Source organism: Mesoplodon mirus, assembly GCF_964341445.2.
Source record: "Mesoplodon mirus genome assembly, chromosome: 7".
NCBI classification, from domain to species: domain Eukaryota; kingdom Metazoa; phylum Chordata; class Mammalia; order Artiodactyla; family Ziphiidae; genus Mesoplodon; species Mesoplodon mirus.
The window spans coordinates 45,261,976-45,280,443 of NC_138983.1; the positions used below are offsets into that span (position 1 = coordinate 45,261,976).

The window sequence follows — 18,468 nt, forward strand, 5'->3', positions numbered from 1 at the left end:
GAGATTGGGGGAGGAGGAGGCAGTGGAGAGGGACATTCCAGAATAGAAGCATTTGTTCCCCTTTGTGTCCCAGAGCCCAGCCTCAAGTTGGGCCCATTGTAGCTGTTCAGTAAATACTTGGTAATGATGGTGTGTCTGTCCCAGTGAGGGCTCCCTGCCCTGAGCGTCCCCTGGCCATACACATTTGGTCCTGACCCCAGTTCAGGTCAGAATCACCTAGGGCAGTCAGAATTTTGCTTTAGTCATCTCTGCACATTTAAAGGTGCACCCATGCTCTCCGGAGACTATACTTGTAGGGAACAACGTGGGAATCTACTGACTTCTCTCGCAGATGTAATTTTTTTTTAATTATATGATTTCTTTTATTTATTTATTTGTTTGTTTGTTTGTTTATTTTTGGCTGCGTTGGGTCTTCGTTGCTGAGTGCGGGCTTTCTCTAGTTGCGGCGAGCGGGGGCTCCTCTTCATTGTGGAGCACGGGCTCTAGGCGCGTGGGCTTCAGTAGTTGTGGCACATGGGCTCAGTAGTGTGGCATGCGGGCTCAGTGGTTGTGGTGCACAGGCTTAGTTGCTCTGCGGCGCTTGGGATCTCGCCGGACCAGGGCTCGAACCCGTGTCCCCTGCATTGGCAGGCAGATTCTTAACCACTGCGCCACCAGGGAAGTCCTGCATGATTTCTTTTAATTTTCACAAGTGTCTTCTTTTTAAGAAGAGGAAAATTAGGCTCATAGAGCTCAAAAAACTTACCCTCTGCCTCAGAGCAACTTAGTAATATAACTAGGTCTTGTATACAGGTCTTTGTGTGTTTTTTTTTTTTTTTTTTTTGCGGTACGCGGGCCTCTCACTTGTGGCCTCTCCCGTTGCGGAGCACAGGCTCCAGACGCGCAGGCTCAGCGGCCATGGCTCACGGGCCCAGCTGCTCTGCGGCATGTGGGATCTTCCCAGACCGGGGCACGAACCCGTGTCCCCTGCATCGGCAGGCGGACTCTCAACCACTGTGCCACCAGGGAAGCCCAGGTCTTTGTGTTTTGACTCCTCTTGCAGATGCAATTCTGATCCCACGTGCTCAGACTCATTAGTGACTGCCTGGGCACTCAGGGGAGGCCTGACGTTCGGGTTCCAGCCTTCAGTGATAAGAGCTGATATGAGAGTTGTAGGTCGTGGAGGTAAGAGATAGATAACCTTCTTGTCTTTATCGTTTTCTGTTTCAGCTGAGCAGAGTAAGGACAGAGCAAACAGGGCAAAGGAAAGCTGGGTGAATAATGTCAACAAAGATGCTTTCCTCCCCCCAGAGCTAACCGGTGTTGGAGAAGAGCCAGAAGAAGATGTAGCGCCTGCAAACCCAAGGTGAGACTGAGCTCATGGGGAGAGCTGCTGCACGTGGGATTCGTGGCTTGGTTCTGCTGTATGAGTGCAAATGCCAGACAGGTCTCATGGGCATGGGAAGGGGGCATGTATGAGAGAATTCTGGGCCCTGATGTGGACAAAGCCTGCACAGTACTCTTTCTCAGCTTCCAGAATTTCTAACAGATCTGCATAGTAAATAAAACTAAAATGTTACGTGGTGATTTCTTCCAGCACCAACAAGAGCTGTTTGTTTTATTTGTGCTAAGGATATCTCTGTAGAGTCAGTGAAGAGGTACTCCAAAATGAATGTTGGGGAATAAGTCATTTCAGGAAAGAGATGAATGATGATCAAATTGTAACAGCTTGGTGCAGTAGAAGAAGCTCAAGCACAGGAACCAGGCGGACATGAATTCACATCCTGACTATGCCACTTATTAGCCATTTGACCATGGGCAAGTCATTTAATCTCTCTGAATCTCTTTTCCTAACTATAAATAGGAATCATACTATATAGGAAAGGTTATGGTGAGAATTAGTGGTAACGTATTTAGAATACCTGGCACATGGTAGGCACTCAATAGATGTCTCTTAAGGATGCAGATTGTCCTCAGTATTTCAGTCTTGATTTTTTGTGTTTTCCATACATTTTTATCATCTGGCCAATCAAAACGTGCATTTGTACAGTACATGGTTCCTGCGATATAGCTGATTATGGAGTTACTTTGCCACACACCTTTTGGAACCATGATGATTTGCTTTTAGGTATTTAAGGATCTTCCCATTGGTGTCTGTCCCTTGGTGGTATAGTTGTTACCCTTTGGTGGGAGAGCAGTTGCATTTTATCTCTACTTCCTAAGTGAAGACAACTCAATTCAGATTCTCCAACTGGAATGGAGTCAGTGAATTTGCTGGTGGGACAGTCAGTGATCCAGGATCCAAGGCTGAGGTACCTGGGGAATAGGGATGTTTCCAACATAATTTACAGGTGAGGGAGAGGGTCTATACTGTAGGCAGCAACTGGCATTTCAGAGTCAAATATAAGTAAAGTTATGTCACACGGATAATGGAATAGTGATTCTATTGTTTCCCATTATTTATCCATTTCCCTTTTGGAGAGGACTTGCTTTGTTGTCCTGGGTGGTAGGCGGCACTATTTCCCCTCTAGGATGATTTGTAATGTTCTGTTATGTCTGTAGAGGCCATGTCAGCTAGAGGTTGAAACACCTTAACTGTAGCTGTGAATTGACTCTGTGACCTTGCACTAGAAGTGACTTAACTTCTTGGGCCGTTGTTTCCTCGGCTGTAAAATGGGAATGAAATAGTTTGCTAGCAGGATTGTTGAGACTCTAATTAGCTAGTACATGTAGAATTCCTAACACATAGTTCATAGCGCATAGCAGTTGCTCAATGAGTGGAAGTGTGGGCTCTCACATACATACAGGTATTTCACGGAGCTCAGGAAGGGATGTGAGAACACGTTACCTCTTTCTCCTTGTGACTCCCCATGTTCCAGCTGCCTGCAACTTCCCTAATGGGATGAAGGCCTGCCTTCCTTCCATACAGCAAGAGGACACCTTAAATATTAGAAACTCTGGGAGTGAGAACACAGGCATTTAGATTCCCCTTCAAGGAACTGAGAGCAGCTCCTAAGAGCTGGATTTGATGGGGACACCAGAGCGCTGACTGACTGAGGGAAGAGGGGGACAAGAGAAGATTTGGGGGTGTCAGACACAAACTTAGCTCATTGTACTCTTTTATCTGGGTCAGACTTCCTGTCCTTCTCCCAGGAACTCGTTTCATCTCTAAGGGCCTAAGGGACCGAGGTGCCACTGCCCTCAGAGCATATAGTGTCCACATTTGCATCTCCATTGTTTGCTGCATTTCTCGCGTGACCTCAGAAGAGTCTTTCGGGTTTCATCTGTACGTACGTCAGAACTAAGCTGCCTCACCAGGATGTTATGAGACTGAATGAAATGAGGTATGGGAACCACTTGGCATTTCTCAGGAAGAAAGAAAATTGGCAATTTGCAGGTGGCCTTATAATGATGTTATTTTAACATAGATGAGGTAGGTTGAGAAGGCAGGAATAAAAATGTTAGATGTATCCAGCGTGCCTTGCTCATTACGTGGCATGGGTGGTAATCACCCAGAACTGTAGAAGGAGCTGTTGTTTAATTCCTCCTTTCCGTGTCAGAAACTACTGCTTTACTCAGTATCGGGTTCCATCATGTTTTTCACCTATACTTTAACATTTGGGAACTGGGTGTGTTAAGTATATTTGGGGGCCTGTACTTTTAGACTAAGTGAACTTCAATAGAATGACTCAATACATGTCAATATTTTGTCAGCCAGGAGTCAGGGCTTGGGGAGTGTGAGCCAGCAGTGACTGGATATTGGAGCTTCTGAAGGAGGTTTTTCTAATAAGCTCTGGGGCAAGAGTCCTTCTTCCGTTGTGGGTACAATTCTGTGGGCTTCTGCCTGTGAATAGTTAAAACACTGTGGGTATTCAGCGTGTATTCAAGCCTGGGAAGCTACCTGCGTTATTTTGGAACTCATCTTTGTTTGCATCTGTAGCACGGGGAAGCAGAGAGAGGTGTGATGAGCAGAGGAGCAGAGAATGGGGTTCCCTTTCGAGTGGCCAAGAAAACTCCGAGTGATCCCAGCTCTAGTTCTGGTTACTGATTTTCAGCACGGTAGTATTGGCACACACGGTGGGAAAGGACCAGTGTTTTGGGGTTTTAAAAAAAGGCATAGCATATTTTTGAATTTGCTTCACTCAATCCCTGAGCCATATTTCTTCAAGTGTTTGTTGATGTGTTGAAGGCTCATGGAGTGTAATACGTGTTAGCACAGCGCTGGGTACTGGGCATGGGCACAACATTAGCTGCCAAGGAGAAAGGGAGAAATCAACAATCCAAAGGGAGAAATCAACAACAAAAAACACGGGGGAAAAAAAAACACTTGCCAAATTTGCTTCTGATTCCAGACACAGTTAATATTTAAGCTGAAAAATACCTCAGAAGAGGGTACGTCTGGTGTAATTTTTAACTGCTTTATTTATTTTTTAATTTTTTGGTTGTGCCACAAGGCTTGTGGGACCTTGGTTCCTTAGTTTCAGAGACAGTGTGAGGCATAAGACTCTTATTTTTTTCTAGTAAGCAGACTTGTGAACTGTACTTAACCAAGTATCTCACCCTCATCCCATTTCCCGCCAATCCCAACCACAAGGTAACCCAGTGAATATTGTATGTTTCTGGTGTTTGATCGTGTGCTCTGAATACCTCATTTCTTCTTCTCTTTTGATTTCTGGATAGCAGGAACAAAGACATTTTGTTTAAAACCTAAATAATGTGCCTCATTGTAATTTGGCAAAGAACATAGATATTTTAAAAAACCATGGCACCTGTGTGCTGCTGCCTTCCCTGGCACTGGCTCAGTTGGCCTTCAGTTGTTCAGTCGTTCACCAGTTGTGTACCAGGCACTGTACAAGGCATCGTGGGGAATAGAAAGAAGGTCAAGATACTCTTTAAGTATCTCCCAGTTTACTATGAGAGATAAGATATGTATGCACAGAATGAGGTTGAATAGCAGACATGAAATCCATAGCTGCATGGAGTTTAGTAGAGAGAGACTGGTTTCATCTCTGGGCAGGAGGGGACAACGTGATATACAGTGTGGACAGTTGTGGGCCTGGTGGCTAGAGGCGCAGGAACTGGATTTCCAGGGAGCAGAGGGAGGAGAATGTAGAGACTCTGCTTGTCCTTTGTTCTTGGTGAGTGGGAAGGAGAAAGGAGGAAGATGACAGGAGAAGATGGCTGTTCCATGGAGACCCCAACCATCAGCATTTGGCCCAGGTCCTCTCGTTGTGTGACTGATTTATTTACTAAAGGAAATGATACAAAACACTGTGAGAAAACTGAACATGGCATCTGCTGTAAGCTTCCTCGTATCACTCACTGGCTTCTTAAAGTGACACTCAGGAGACATTGCTTTCTAGTCCTGAGCTATTGGCTGTTTTTACTGTGAGTTCTATCAGTGACCAGGATTCTTTTCTCACATTGCCCGCTAGATAACTTGATTCAACTTTGTGCTCACCTGTTTCAAGAACAGAGGCCTCCTGCCATGTGTTTTTCTATTAGCCTTAATTCTGCCTTCATTATAAGTTCCTCCTCTTGTTCCCTGCCCTTCCCCTCCCCATCCTTTTCCCCCGCCTTTCTCACATCCCTGTGGTCAGTATTCGATATACAACTGCCTCATCTGCTGTAATTCCTTTCTGGAACAGTGAGGAAGGCAACAAAAGGGAGCATGGCTTCCTCAAGTGTTCAGCCTGTTCCTGGGACTACAAAAGTAGTAAAGTGCAGAGAGAAGGAAAGGAAATGAATTTGCTAGAACATCTAGTCCATAATTTTAGTGACAACAATCTTGGGCAGGGCTCTGTGGCCTTGGGGCAAAATGCTCCCCTCGCCCCCCTCCAGTTCTTTAGCTTCGCTGTAAAAAGCCAGCACCTTCCGAGGTTCTTCTTCCAAGTCCTTGACTCTGTGATGCCACTAGGAGAACTCATGGAGTTTAACCAGGCACAGTGCTTTCAGCCAATAGTGACTTCCCCTCTTTTGCCTGAGGCAGGGCCACTGGAGCAGGAAGTCTGAGTGGGTAGTTTTCCTCCCTCTTGGGGGCCACTATGACCCTCTTTGCCCTTCTTACTCAACAGCCACGGGAGTAGTTGTTCAGGAGGGAGCTGGCTCAACTCACTTTTCTCCATTCACCCTCCCCGCACTCTCACCCTAGGGCTGCTCTGTCCCTCCGGTAGGGAATCATGGTCTAGAGAATCCTCCTCTCCCCTCTAAGCCAGCTCCAGGCTTCTGACCTCCCACCATCTTCTGGATGCTCTGCTTGTCTTTACTCCTCTTGTATTCGAACGAGAACTCACCTGGCCAGCCTGTAGAGTTGGGTTGGAAGTTCCCAGTAAGTTGCCCCAATCCACCATCCTCCCGGCACAGCATCTCTTAGATCTGCTGTTTCTTCTGTTCTACTGCCCAATCACTTGTCTCGCCTGTGTCTTTTCTTTAGCTATTTTCTACCCGAGTTAGAGTAAGCAGTGCCATTCTGGTTCTGACCTATGGAATCTCTAAAATGCTTTGCGGCCTTATTTCAGCAGGGATGTTCCCTTCTTGAGAACAACTGCTCACTGTTCTAGTCTGCATCTGATGTTAGGTCCTGACTTTGAGGTGAGTTTATTTGTACAGATTTAAACTGTGAACCTCCTGTGTGCCTGGTACCGTGATAAAAACTTCAAGGCTTCTGATGGATGGTTTTGTCTTGTTTCATGCCTGTTTTCATTTCTGTTCTACCATTGCCTTTGCTTCGCTGCTTAATCATCTCTAGGCTCCAACTCCCTCTACCTTCCTGGCAGTTTGATTTTACAAACTTCCTCTCCTATCCTGCCTTAATAGCTTCTGGCTTCAGAGGCGTGATTTACACTTCCTCAAAGGGTAAGTTTTTACTCGCTGAATTATTGTTTCTTTTGCAGTTCCAGCGTGGTAAATCCAGCTTCCACCATGATTGATACATCCCAGGAAAGCACAAGGAAGTCAGCTGTATCTCCAGCCAAGGTAGATTGAGCTCAGACTTTGAAAATCTCATTTGGGGCAGGACTGCCATTTTTCTCATTTTATCAAAGCACCGTGAAATAAAGAGAATTTCATAGTACTTTTTTCCTACCAAATATAGATAATTTTTACTGTTTAATATAAGAAATCACTCTTGTGGTGGAAAATTTTATGAATATCATGTTACTGCATTGCTGAAGACCTAGATTTTTTGTCCTAAAGAATGAAATGTCTAATGCTGTTGAGGGCTGCTTCTTTTAAGCATAGGAATGTGGCTTGTTGGTTCCATATCAGTCCTTATTCCTATTCATGGCTTCCTGAATCTCTGTTAGAGGTCTGCTTAGGGGAGGGAATTGTCAATTTATGAAACAACAGATAGCAAATATTGATATTCAGTCTTACATTAATAAAAAAATGCTGGGGGGAGAGATAAATTAGGAGTTAGGGGTTAACATATTCACACTACTATATATAAAATAGATAACCAACAAGGACCTACTGTATAGCACAAGGAATTATACTAAATATTTTGTAATAACCTAAAGGAGAAAAGAATCTAAATAAAATATATATATATATATGTATATGTATGTATGTATAACTGAATCACTGCTCTACACCTGAAACTAATACATTGTAAATCAACTATACTTCAATTGAAAAAAAATTCTATTTACTGATATGCTTTCTGTCATTAGAATTGATGATCATGATAGTGACTATGAACCACTTCGATACCTTGTCTTTTAAATCCTTATAGGAAAGGTCAGTTACAATTATATTTAGTACAGCTTTAATCTATCACAGTGAATCTCATACAGTAGGAAGAGCACAGGTGGGAATCTGCCCTAATTAGAGTCTCAGATTTACCCCAACCTTGACCAGCTCTTTGATATGTTCAGGCCCATGTTTTCTCACATCTGTAAAAATTTCACTTCTGTGAGATTTAGATTTGAATGCCTGGTTCTGGTTTAACTTTGGAGGACTCTGGAATTGAGTATATTTTATACAATTTTGTTCTGCGTTTTTTTGGGGTTTTTTTTTTTTTTTTTTTTGGTATGGCATATACATGGTAATTCTTTGCTAACCAGATTAATTAAGACCATCATTTTTCAAACATGCCAGATAGAATTTACTGGATAAAACTACCAACTATTGGAGATAATAAGCGTTTGCTGACACTGAGTTGCTGTTGTGACATTTAAAATGAATTTAATAAACAATATTTTTCCCCAGCAAAGGAAGAATCCATTTAATAGCTCCATGCTGCCAGAAGATCACTTATCTCAACAAATCAAAAATGAGCAGTCAAAAAATGGAAGGGCTGGTTTCTTTCAGACTTCAGAAGAGGGTAAATATTATTTTTATGGGCTAGATATTTTTATCTTTGTTATCTATGGACTAAGGGAAATTCTCAGAGTTCCTTTAACCAAAATAGCTTTCAAGAGAAAGTGAAAAGTCCTGATGGTTTTCTTCTACTATGCCCACTGGTTTCCTGCCTGAGGGAAGGAAGCAGAAATTTTAGAAACTGGAAGTTCATGCATTCCAGTCTCGGAGCTGACACTTGTGTGACCTCCATGTCTTGGGTCCCCCGACAGTGACCTGGGAAATTTTTTGACCAGAGGCATTCAGTCATTCATTTAACAGTCTTTATTGAATGTCTACCAGGTACAGACACAGTTCTCTGTTTAAAATTGAGAGTTTGCCTCAAGATAAAAAGACCACTTGACAATGTTACAATCCTCTAATCTGTAATTATCAGCCCAGTCTTCCAGGAGCATTTGATCAGATTTGTTGCTTAACTGATTGAAGTCTGCCTCTTATGGAATTTTACCATTCTTACCACTAAGAAGAAACATTAGACAATTTAATCTCTTCAAAAGCAACTGTAAGAAGATTCCACAAGCATCAAAGATTGGACAAGGGGTAGAAAATTAACAAACAGTAGAGTTAGGAGTTTCAATTAGCCTGTTTTAATATTAGTGTATTTTTCCTCTCCATTGGATACACTTTATATAGCATAAAATACTTTACAGAAAAGAAGTCACTGGAACATTACCTGTTTTTTTTTTAACTTTTTGACAAAATTAATTTTTGTTTTAGGTATTGAGATTTAAAAAAATTGAGCTCCCTTTTCTGGTTTCCATATGTGAATTTTTTAAAGTGACTTCTGTGTTTTTTCTTTACCCTCCTTGAGGAATTTTTAAAGTTTCTTTTTTAAAAAAATTTTTTATTGAGTATAAAGTACCACAAACTATGTATGTAAAGCACAGCAATCTTAAATTCAATGAAGTTCATGCATGAATTTTTTAAGGCTTTTTAATTAGGTCTGTCTTTATGCTTCATGCTTCATTGTCTTTAATATTTAGTGTTTTTGCTAAATGTAGATTAAGTTTATGATAGGTGTTTTAAATTATAGAGTTATTCTGCATTTGGTGTATCATCTAATATGTTTTACTTTTCAGGTGAATTGTCAGAGTCCAAAGAAGAGTCATCTATCCTGGATATTTCAAGCCAAAATTTAGAGAAAACAAAGCAGACTTTTCCAGGCCCTGAGAATGGGTCCCAAATCAAGGCTCCAATCCCCAAAGCCAGGAAAATGATCTATAAATCACATGACTTAAAGCAAGATGATAACCAGTCTTTTCCTAGACAAAGGACAGACTCCCTGAACACAAGAGGGGCTCCAAGAGGGATCCTGAAACGCAATTCCAGTTCCAGTAGCACAGACTCAGAAACTATTCATTTTCATCAGAACATTGAACCCAAAAGCAAAATTGTGTCACCTGGCCTAACCATCCATGAGAGAATTTCTGAGAAGGAGCATTCTTTAGAAGATGACTACTCCTCAAACTCACTGGAGCCATTAAAGCACGTGAGATTCTCTGCAGTGAAGGATGAACTCCCACAGAGTCTGGAGCTAGTCCATGGCCGGGAAGTAGGAGAATTTAGTGTTTTAGAATCTGACAGGTTGAAGAATGGAACAGAAGATGCAGGGGACATAGATGAGTTTTGGAATGATCCTAAGCCTTCCCAATACAGAAAGCCTTTGCTTTTTCAGCCGTCAGCCTCAAGCCCAAGTACATCAAAAAATGAAACACATCAGCCAACGACTTCTGGTTCCTTTCCAATTAATGAGCACCATTCTCCCAAAGAAGTTTTAACTACAAGAGCACAGTCCACTGAGAATTCACACGCCATCAATGAACACACAGCTAACTCATCAGAATTATCAAGGCTTGAATCAGAGTTGTCCAGAAGCCCTGCTGGTAAGAGATTCGTCACTACCAGGCTCTAAAAACTGAGCCAATGGGCTTGGAATGGCCAGGCCAGCCAGCCAGCCTGGTAGAAACCCATTTTGCTTTCTCGGTATTCCCGCTAAAATTCAAGCAGATAGCACTGGGGAATGTTTATGCCTCTTAATGGGTTTGCATGTTTTCCTCAATCACCAAAAACTAAAAGAACCAGGATAGCACACTTTCTGGCACATTATGCTTAATCCAAAAAAAAAAAATCATATCAATAATTTAACTAAACAAATTATAGTATTTTGAGTTAAATCAAGGTGTATATACAGAGTGAGAAATAAACATATGCTAATACCTTTGTACAGAGTAAATATATTATTACTCACCTAATGCAAATTTATCAATTACCATTTAACCAAACTTCGGTTTCTCTTTTAATTTCAGGAGTACCGTCACTTTCTTAGCCTCAAAGGATGGGAAACTAGACTTTAAATTCTTACTGTGAAAAAGCCTCATACTTTGGCCTGCCCAGGGCCTCCATGCATTTGTTCTTAGACTTTAAATGCTCTGAAGGAACTTTCTCCTTCAGCTGGTGTGAGCTGAGAGGCAATGAGAATACTGCTTTTTCCTGCTAACTAGCTGACTAGTCCTCTCTTGAAGATCTTAGAACTCTCAAGGGATGCCTCAAATGGCTTTCCTATACCTATATGATTACTTCACAATTCTTATGTTTTAAAACAGAAGCAATGGGAAAAATCATTTTGTGTACTCTCTCCCATCTTCACTAAGTCCTAATCTAACTCTATGATAATTTTTCTAGTCAGGAAAATTTACAGTAGCAACAGTCAAGTTTCTAACTCATTTGCTCTCCTCCTCCCTTATTAGGCAATATTAAGTGACCCTGAGTCATTTTTGCTTAGCCATACATTTTCATACTTATTCAAATCAATCCACTTCTTAAAGGACAAAGCATTTCCATCACCCCTCTCCCTGGGTATTTTAAATCATTGGAACAGAAGAGAATATTTTTTTAAAAAAATTAAAAATTAGCTTCTTCAAGATATAAAGGAACTCATTTTAAGGAAACTACTAAAGTTTGAATAAACACTAGCAAATAATTGGGTGATGCTTACTTAAGTGTTTATCCAAAAGATGAAAAAAATTTCTTTGGTAATATTTTCCTTTGTTATAATCCATAGAAAAAAATGGTAAACCTTTCCTGATTTTCAAAGTGCACCTGCTTTCCCACAGACTACCTTTATAATTTTGTATTAACTATTTATTTTTGCTTTCTGATTTTTAAATCTCAATCTCAGCTCACCATGAAGTCTGGGGAGAAGCCATCATCAGCTAAACCCATTTTGGTTGACAGACAGGCCTTCTGGTCTCAGAGCTTATAAACAAAGTTCTGCTTACTCATTAATGCCCTGCTTTCCCCCCTGTTTACCACAGAAATATATACGAGTAAATAATGGAGCATAAGAAGAAAATCAGGACCAAAAAAGAATGGTAAACTCTAACTGTGTGAATTATAAGGGTTTGACTTTAGCTCTGAGCTTTAGAACAGTCATTATCACACTCATTATATTATACTGGAAGAAAACAAAAGAATTCCTCAAAGGAAACAAAACATTATCTGCCATCAAATTTTTAAACTCTTCTTATTTTTAAGTAATATACTTTCATTTGAAAAGTGTAAAAACATTTGAAAAGAAGAAATGCATACAGAATAAAACAGTTATCATCTGTGATATCACCCAGCACTAACTATCACTAATGTTTAATTGTAGGGCCTTCCAATAATTTTCACGCATGGATATAATTTAAATTATGTTTATACTGTCCAGACTGCTTCTTTCACTAACAGTGTAGTACAAGCATTTTTTTTCATTATTAGTCTTCTGTTAAACAGACTAACAAAGAATTCTTAAAGATTTCTCAAAGGAACTTTATCATTACTGACATATATTTAATAGTATAATGTGTAGTTATGAAAGGAAACCAGTATCCACTATGTGCCAATTATTGTATAAGCCTTTGTTGTTTTTACATTTAGCCAGAGTTGATGATTAAAATCAAAGAGATACTTTTATTAACTGACATCTCCTCTGGTGCATTTCAGATGTAGCTAACGTCATAAAAATTCAGCTTACGTAATTTTCAAGAACATGTATTGTGTAGCTTAGCATTTATAAGGAAGAGCAAGAAATGCTGAAACACCTTTAGTCTTAACTAAAGTGAAAGAATAACTGAGTTCCCTCATCTACATGTGCCATGTGCCCTGTGAATAAAACTCAGAAAAGTCTCTCCCTACTGTTTCTTTTTTTTTTTTTAACATCTTTATTGGAGTATAATTTCTCCCTACTTTCTTGGTAGCCTAGAAAGAATTTAAGTGTCCTTCCCTAGCCTTCTAGCCGTTGGTTGGCAAACATCAGGGAACAGGTAGAAATCCCATTCTCCATCAGTCCTCATTTTACTTTGTCTCACAGAGACTATCTCCAGCTTACAGATTGTGGAAGGGAAATAGGGGATCATGGAGGAGCCTCTTGAGACCATGGTCCTCAAACTGCAGTATGCAAAACAACCACTGGGATAGCTGGTAGGAAAGATTCCTGGGCCCCATCTTCAGAGATTCTGGTTCAGTATACCAGGAGTAAGGCCCTTGGATGCAAATATCCTTCTTGTGCCATTCTGACGTTTTGGAGGGAGCTCCTTGTTTAATCTTCCTTGAACGTTGTTTTTCTAACTTCTGAAATCTCCTAAGTCTGTGTTTCTCGAACTTGAGTATAAGCCCTCTCTAGGGTTTATGAGTGGGCCAGTAGATAGGTGGCGTCATAAAATCAACATGATGTATCTTCCTGGAGTGTCTATTTTATGCAAAGCTTCGAGAAAAATTAATATTTAAAATGTAACATGGGTCAGAATACAAAATCTACTTGACTTTTTAGAATAAAACAGACACTTGAAAGAAATTCCCCAATCCGGCTTACACCCCATACTTCCAGGGGCCTATGTTTACCTTCCTTTACTGTTATAGGGCATCTTTGGTAGAATATCTTAATTAGGATGGTTTACATTATAACTCCAGATAAATGCTGATATAAACAGCTAATGGTGTAGAAAATGTAAATACAAAGTGCCTTTTTAAAAGATAATGTTAGTGATTGAATAATAATTCTTTAAGCATTCTCTCTTCTTATTTAGAAAAGCATTTCTGTGTTGCAGATGAACTGTCTCACGTTGAGCCTGAGTCATCTCAGGTGCCAGATCTCAGTTCTAGAGACCATCAGCAAGGTAAGCCCCCTCTTCTCAAGTCCCTAAAAGCTAAGACGTCCTCATGCTCTGGTCCACATGCCACTGAGATAAGGAAGACAACCGATGATTCCATATCTAAAGTCCTAGACTGGTTTAACCGAAGTTCTCATTCAGATGACAAGAAATCATCTCTCCAATATTCCCAAGAAATAGAGCCTAAAGGAAAAACAGACTCAAAGTCACGGATTGCTGTTGCCTTGGTGACCGATGATACCAGTCAAAAAGAAAATGGCTCAAAGGCTCTGTTATCCACCAAAGTTGAATTGACACCTGTGGGATCTGATTCAACATTCCAGGTAGAGGAAAATATGCCCTTTGGAAATGGCAAAAATGTGGATATCAAACCCAAATCTATTAATTTGTCCCCACAAGGCAAGGAAAGTCCAGGCATACTGCAACCATTTGAAATCTCCAGTCCAAATCAAGAGAGTAAAACTGTGGACTATAGCCAAGGTTCAAAAAACGTAGGAGAAGGAATTGGGGTACTTCCTCCAACCAATAACTATTCCTACAGTGTTTGCAAAGGATCTCATGCAGAAGATCAAGTTCCATGCAACACTAAGGATGTTGACAGTTTAGGTGAAGAAGAGCCCAAGCTTTGTGTTTATGAAGAAAATAGAAGAAAGTCAGAAGTGAATTTTGACTCTTCAACAGTTATCGAACAATGGAGTTTGAAAGACAATGTGAAGGCAGAGAGAGAGAGCAAAGGAAGAGATAGTTACATCCTAAAAGCTTCTTCAGAATCGGAGGCTATTGAGTCACCCCCTGAGGCTACCAACAATAAATCTCCTTGGAAGAAGCCTAAGGTCCAACTACAAGAAGCAGGTGAGGTTCCCCAAAACCAAGTGCAAAGAGAGAAATACAAAAGAGTGAGTGACAGAATATCCTTTTGGGAAGGTGAGAAAGCTACTGCTAACTTAACTCATAAAGAACCGACATCTTCATTTAGTCAGGAACAACTTTCTGCTAAAGCATATCAGCCTGTGAAGTCCATGGACAGTTTATCTATGGGCTGTAGTAAATATAATAATCAAGTCACTGCCGAACAAGTGGTCCTAGATAAGGATGGTCAAGCAGCCCATCTCTGCCATTTTTATTCCTCAAATAAAACTAAAGAGACCAGGCCCCAAATATCAGGTCCATCCAAAAATGATCCTTCAGCTGGCCAACCAGGTAAAGTGTCTCTGTTTCAGAGTAAGACAACTGAGCCTATAAGAAGATTACCAGTGACAGACAGTTTGCATTATGAAAAGGACATTACTTTTCCACCACTGCAACTTCTTTCAAATGTTGGGAGTGAAATACATACCTCTTTGGAGAAAGACAGATCTCTAATTGGTGAATGGAATCCCAACTTTAAAGTTATATCCCTAAAAGAAAGAATGGATGAACCCAATACAGAACAGGTCTATAATCACTCTCAATTTGAGAATTTGAGAAAGTTTTGGGACTTAGGAGCCAATCCAAACAGTCAAGATAATATTGAGAAGAATACTACCACAAGCCAAAAGAATTCTGTGCCTTCTACTAGCCAGAAACACAAAGAATTCAATGACATTAAATCATCAGGAAAAAATACCCATGAAAGAGAGACGCTTCTAAGCCAGAAAAAAGTTCCGGAAAGAGAGGAAATAGAGAAATTAAATTCAAAGGGCACACTCCAGGTGTTACCAAATGAAACCACATTTCCATTGAGACCACCCAGAAAGTCCACTCATCAGTTGCCAGGATATGAGTCATCAAAGGAAAACATGGGAAAAAATACAGAAGGGTTTGTTACTCCAGTGTTCAAGGAAGAAAAGGATTACTCTGACCAAGAGATTCAAGAGATTCAAGAATCCATCGTGAAAACAAGTGTTTTCTCTAAAGACTACAGAGACACGTTTAATGACAGCTTACAGAAGCTGCTTTCAGAAGCCTCATCACAAGTCATCCAGCCCTCTGGTGGAAAAGTTCATAAAAAACAAGCGCTTGAACCAGGTATTTCTGAAAATAAGACATGGCCTCGAAAGACAGATTTTGCTGATACTGAGGAAGAAGCCAAAAGACCTAAGGAGATCATTAATGAGCATATAGACAAAACAGTAGCTCCTCCAAAGGTCAATTCGAACACTTTGACTGCTAGTCCAGACAAACTCCTGAAGGAAGCAACTGGAACTCCACCCTCTCCCTTGCAAACCAAATGTGAACCGGCAACCACTAGGATCAACTCTGAGTCTGAAGAGAGTAGAGTTTATGAAGAAGGGATAGAATGGAGTCAGAACACATCAGCCTATCAGAGAGAGATACTAGCTTCTTTTCCAGAGGCAGAAACTTTGGGAAATTCAGCTCTCTCCCAGAAAGCTCAAAGTGGTGAGTGCCAGCTAAACACGGAGAACTTGTTTCAGATGGCTGCAGAAGGTTCTTACCCATTGGATCAACCTTCCTATCACCACAGAAAGGGTTCTTTTGGGGATGTGGCCAACACTCCCCAAGGTATGCCTTCTTCTAAGGATGCTCATCTTGTTCCTCAGAATAAGGCATTACCTTCTCAAAGGGAAATTTCTGAGACTGTAGAAAAAGTTCTTCTTCTACCCAAACCTGCACTGAATGATGTAAAGGCTGTATTACAAAAGCTACTTAGAGAAGCTTGGTTGAGTTATCCAGTTGGGAGGGAAGTAGTTTCTGGAGAAGTAAAAGCAGAATTTCCTGAAGGCGTGCAGGTAGAAGGTAGCCCCTCAAACTCTCTGGGAGTTATCCCATCACAGACTACAATGGACAGCATAGTTCCAGACAGAAAGGATTTGTATTCCTGCAGTGTAGTTCCTGATCAAACTCATAAAGTTGGATCTTATTTAGCTGCCCAAATGCTTCCATCAGAACAAACCCTTAGCTCATCTGCTTCTACTGTTGCTCAGTATGGCAAAGAGTTATCTCAGGAAGTGACAGAAATTGTGAGGGAAACAATTATTCAACCTAAATCAGAGCTCCTTGAATTCAGTGCTGTCTTAGAAAAACTACTGAAGGAAACAATTGAAACCCCCTGCTCAGAATATGACAGTGATACAGGGACTCTTTATTCATCAAAGTTAAATAGGTAGTACTGAGGTGCCCAGGCAAGCTGCTTCTGAATTCCATCCTAAGGAAATAAAAGAAACAGTAGAAAAGTCTGAGGCTCCATCAATTACTGGGAGTGCTTTTGAGATTGGCTTTGAGAAACTCCTTAAAGAATCATCTAACGGTCCTTCTTATCAGCTCCAAGTGTTGGTGAAGGAAGAAACTCCTGAGAAGGAGCCTTCACAGTCAAAGCAGGCCAGGTTCTTGGGGAAAGTGCCCTCTTTTTACTGGAAAGCCTCAAAGGCCTCTGAAATGAAACGTAAGAGTAGTGTTTTCAAATCTCAAGTCAGTCAACGTGATAAAGTGTTGGGAAGAGACAAAGCTGTGACTGATTTACCAATAGATCTCTGTGGTTTTGAAAGTGGGGTTGAGATCCCTGGAACCTCACAACTTTCTGTGGACCATGAAATAGGGACCACGGAAACTATAAAACCCCCAGAGGACAGGAATTATAAAAGTGAGGTTGCAGTAGTTTGAGAAGGGGCTTTTCAGGAGCTTGGTTTCAAAGAGGCTCCTGAAGCAATTAATGTGCCCAGAAATAGGCAACCCATTCCTCTCCTGACAAACAAAGAAAACTCTACAAAAATAAGTAAAGTTGAATTGATTCTGGCATCCCCATATAAGAGACAAGAGAAAAAGGAAGAAAAAGAAGGTTTCTCTGACTCTGATTTTTCAGATGGAAACATCAGTTCTAAGGCAGAAAGCTATAGAAATACCTCCAGTGAGCATTTTGAAGTTTTTAACTGATTGGTTAATGAGTTGATTTATGTAATGCTGACATAAAGAATGGTGTAGTTTTTAGAATTGGGATTAATTTGACAATCCCAAATGGTACTAAATTCTTCTTTGTACTTCAGTTCTCCCTAGATTTTCTTAATAAAAAACTACATTTCCTTTTATATTCTTTAATCAAATGAGTTACATAGAGATAGCTTTACCCATCAGGCAGTGTTTCAGAATCTGACTTTATTCTCACTGATCAATGATAGAATTTTTAGGTTTCAAAAGTATTTTTTAAAGAACTTTTGGGTTTTAGAGAGTACCTCTAAAACATCCAAGTGTGCTTTCCTCTTGGAACTAATTAGAATTTCCTAATTGGCAGTCCATACAGGAGCCTCTAGTAAGATTTGTGGCAAGAAACTCCCATATTGGTCACACATTTCCCTTTTAAGAACAGTAGTTTACCACATTAGTGGCTAAGTATCAGGAACAAAGTGCAAGGCTGGAAGTTTCCCTCAGATACCTTGGGCTGTGGTGTTTCTGTTGCCACTCTCTCCCTCTTGTTTGCAATTATCTGCAGGATCCTCCCCTTCTAGGGTATGCCTCAGTCTGATGACCTCACCTGATTCCACCTATAAGGGCATTGCCTGGCCTGCTGCATTTCTTTGGCTCCAGCCTTAGCTAAGTGGATGGAGATCTTAATCAATTACCATATTCACCTAAGTGGACTTGGGCTTCTGGTTTCAGCCAGGCTATAAAAGATAGGGCTTGTCTCAGTTTGCTATTCTGAGCAACCTGGCTATTTTGGGAGAGAAACCCAGGAACAAATAGGGATTAGAAGTTAGCTGATTAGAGTGATGAAATGATAAAGGATGCTCTCTGGCTGGAACATTCTAACCAAAATTGCACAACAACTAATGTTGATCACCTTCCTTAGTAGAAAATTAATAGAATTTGTCATTTTCTGGCTCCCTTCAGTCTCAATGAGAACAAATGAGCTTTACTGAGTGGCTGATTTGTGAGGTTTGGGCTCCTTTGCAAGTAGCTATAGGGCCTCTTATTGAAAACTGACCAAAGAATCCACCTTTAATCCTAATTAATCAAGCTGAAGCCCCTTTAACATTTGTAACTGGTGAGA

General features: G+C 40.7%; 1 protein-coding gene across 3 annotated transcripts in view; it reads left to right on the forward strand.

Annotated features, from left to right (window-relative positions):
- The window catches only part of SYTL2 (synaptotagmin like 2), a 99,698-nt gene that overhangs the window by 56,516 nt on the left and 24,714 nt on the right, over positions 1–18,468 (forward strand). For all 3 annotated transcript variants that reach the window (XM_082627347.1, XM_082627343.1, XM_082627344.1), the window contains exons 4-8: positions 1,210–1,345; positions 6,873–6,954; positions 8,188–8,302; positions 9,417–10,220; positions 13,425–13,493. In XM_082627347.1, the coding sequence (XP_082483473.1) occupies positions 1,210–1,345; positions 6,873–6,954; positions 8,188–8,302; positions 9,417–10,220; positions 13,425–13,493 (1,206 nt within the window). The remainder of the gene's footprint in view (positions 1–1,209; positions 1,346–6,872; positions 6,955–8,187; positions 8,303–9,416; positions 10,221–13,424; positions 13,494–18,468) is intronic.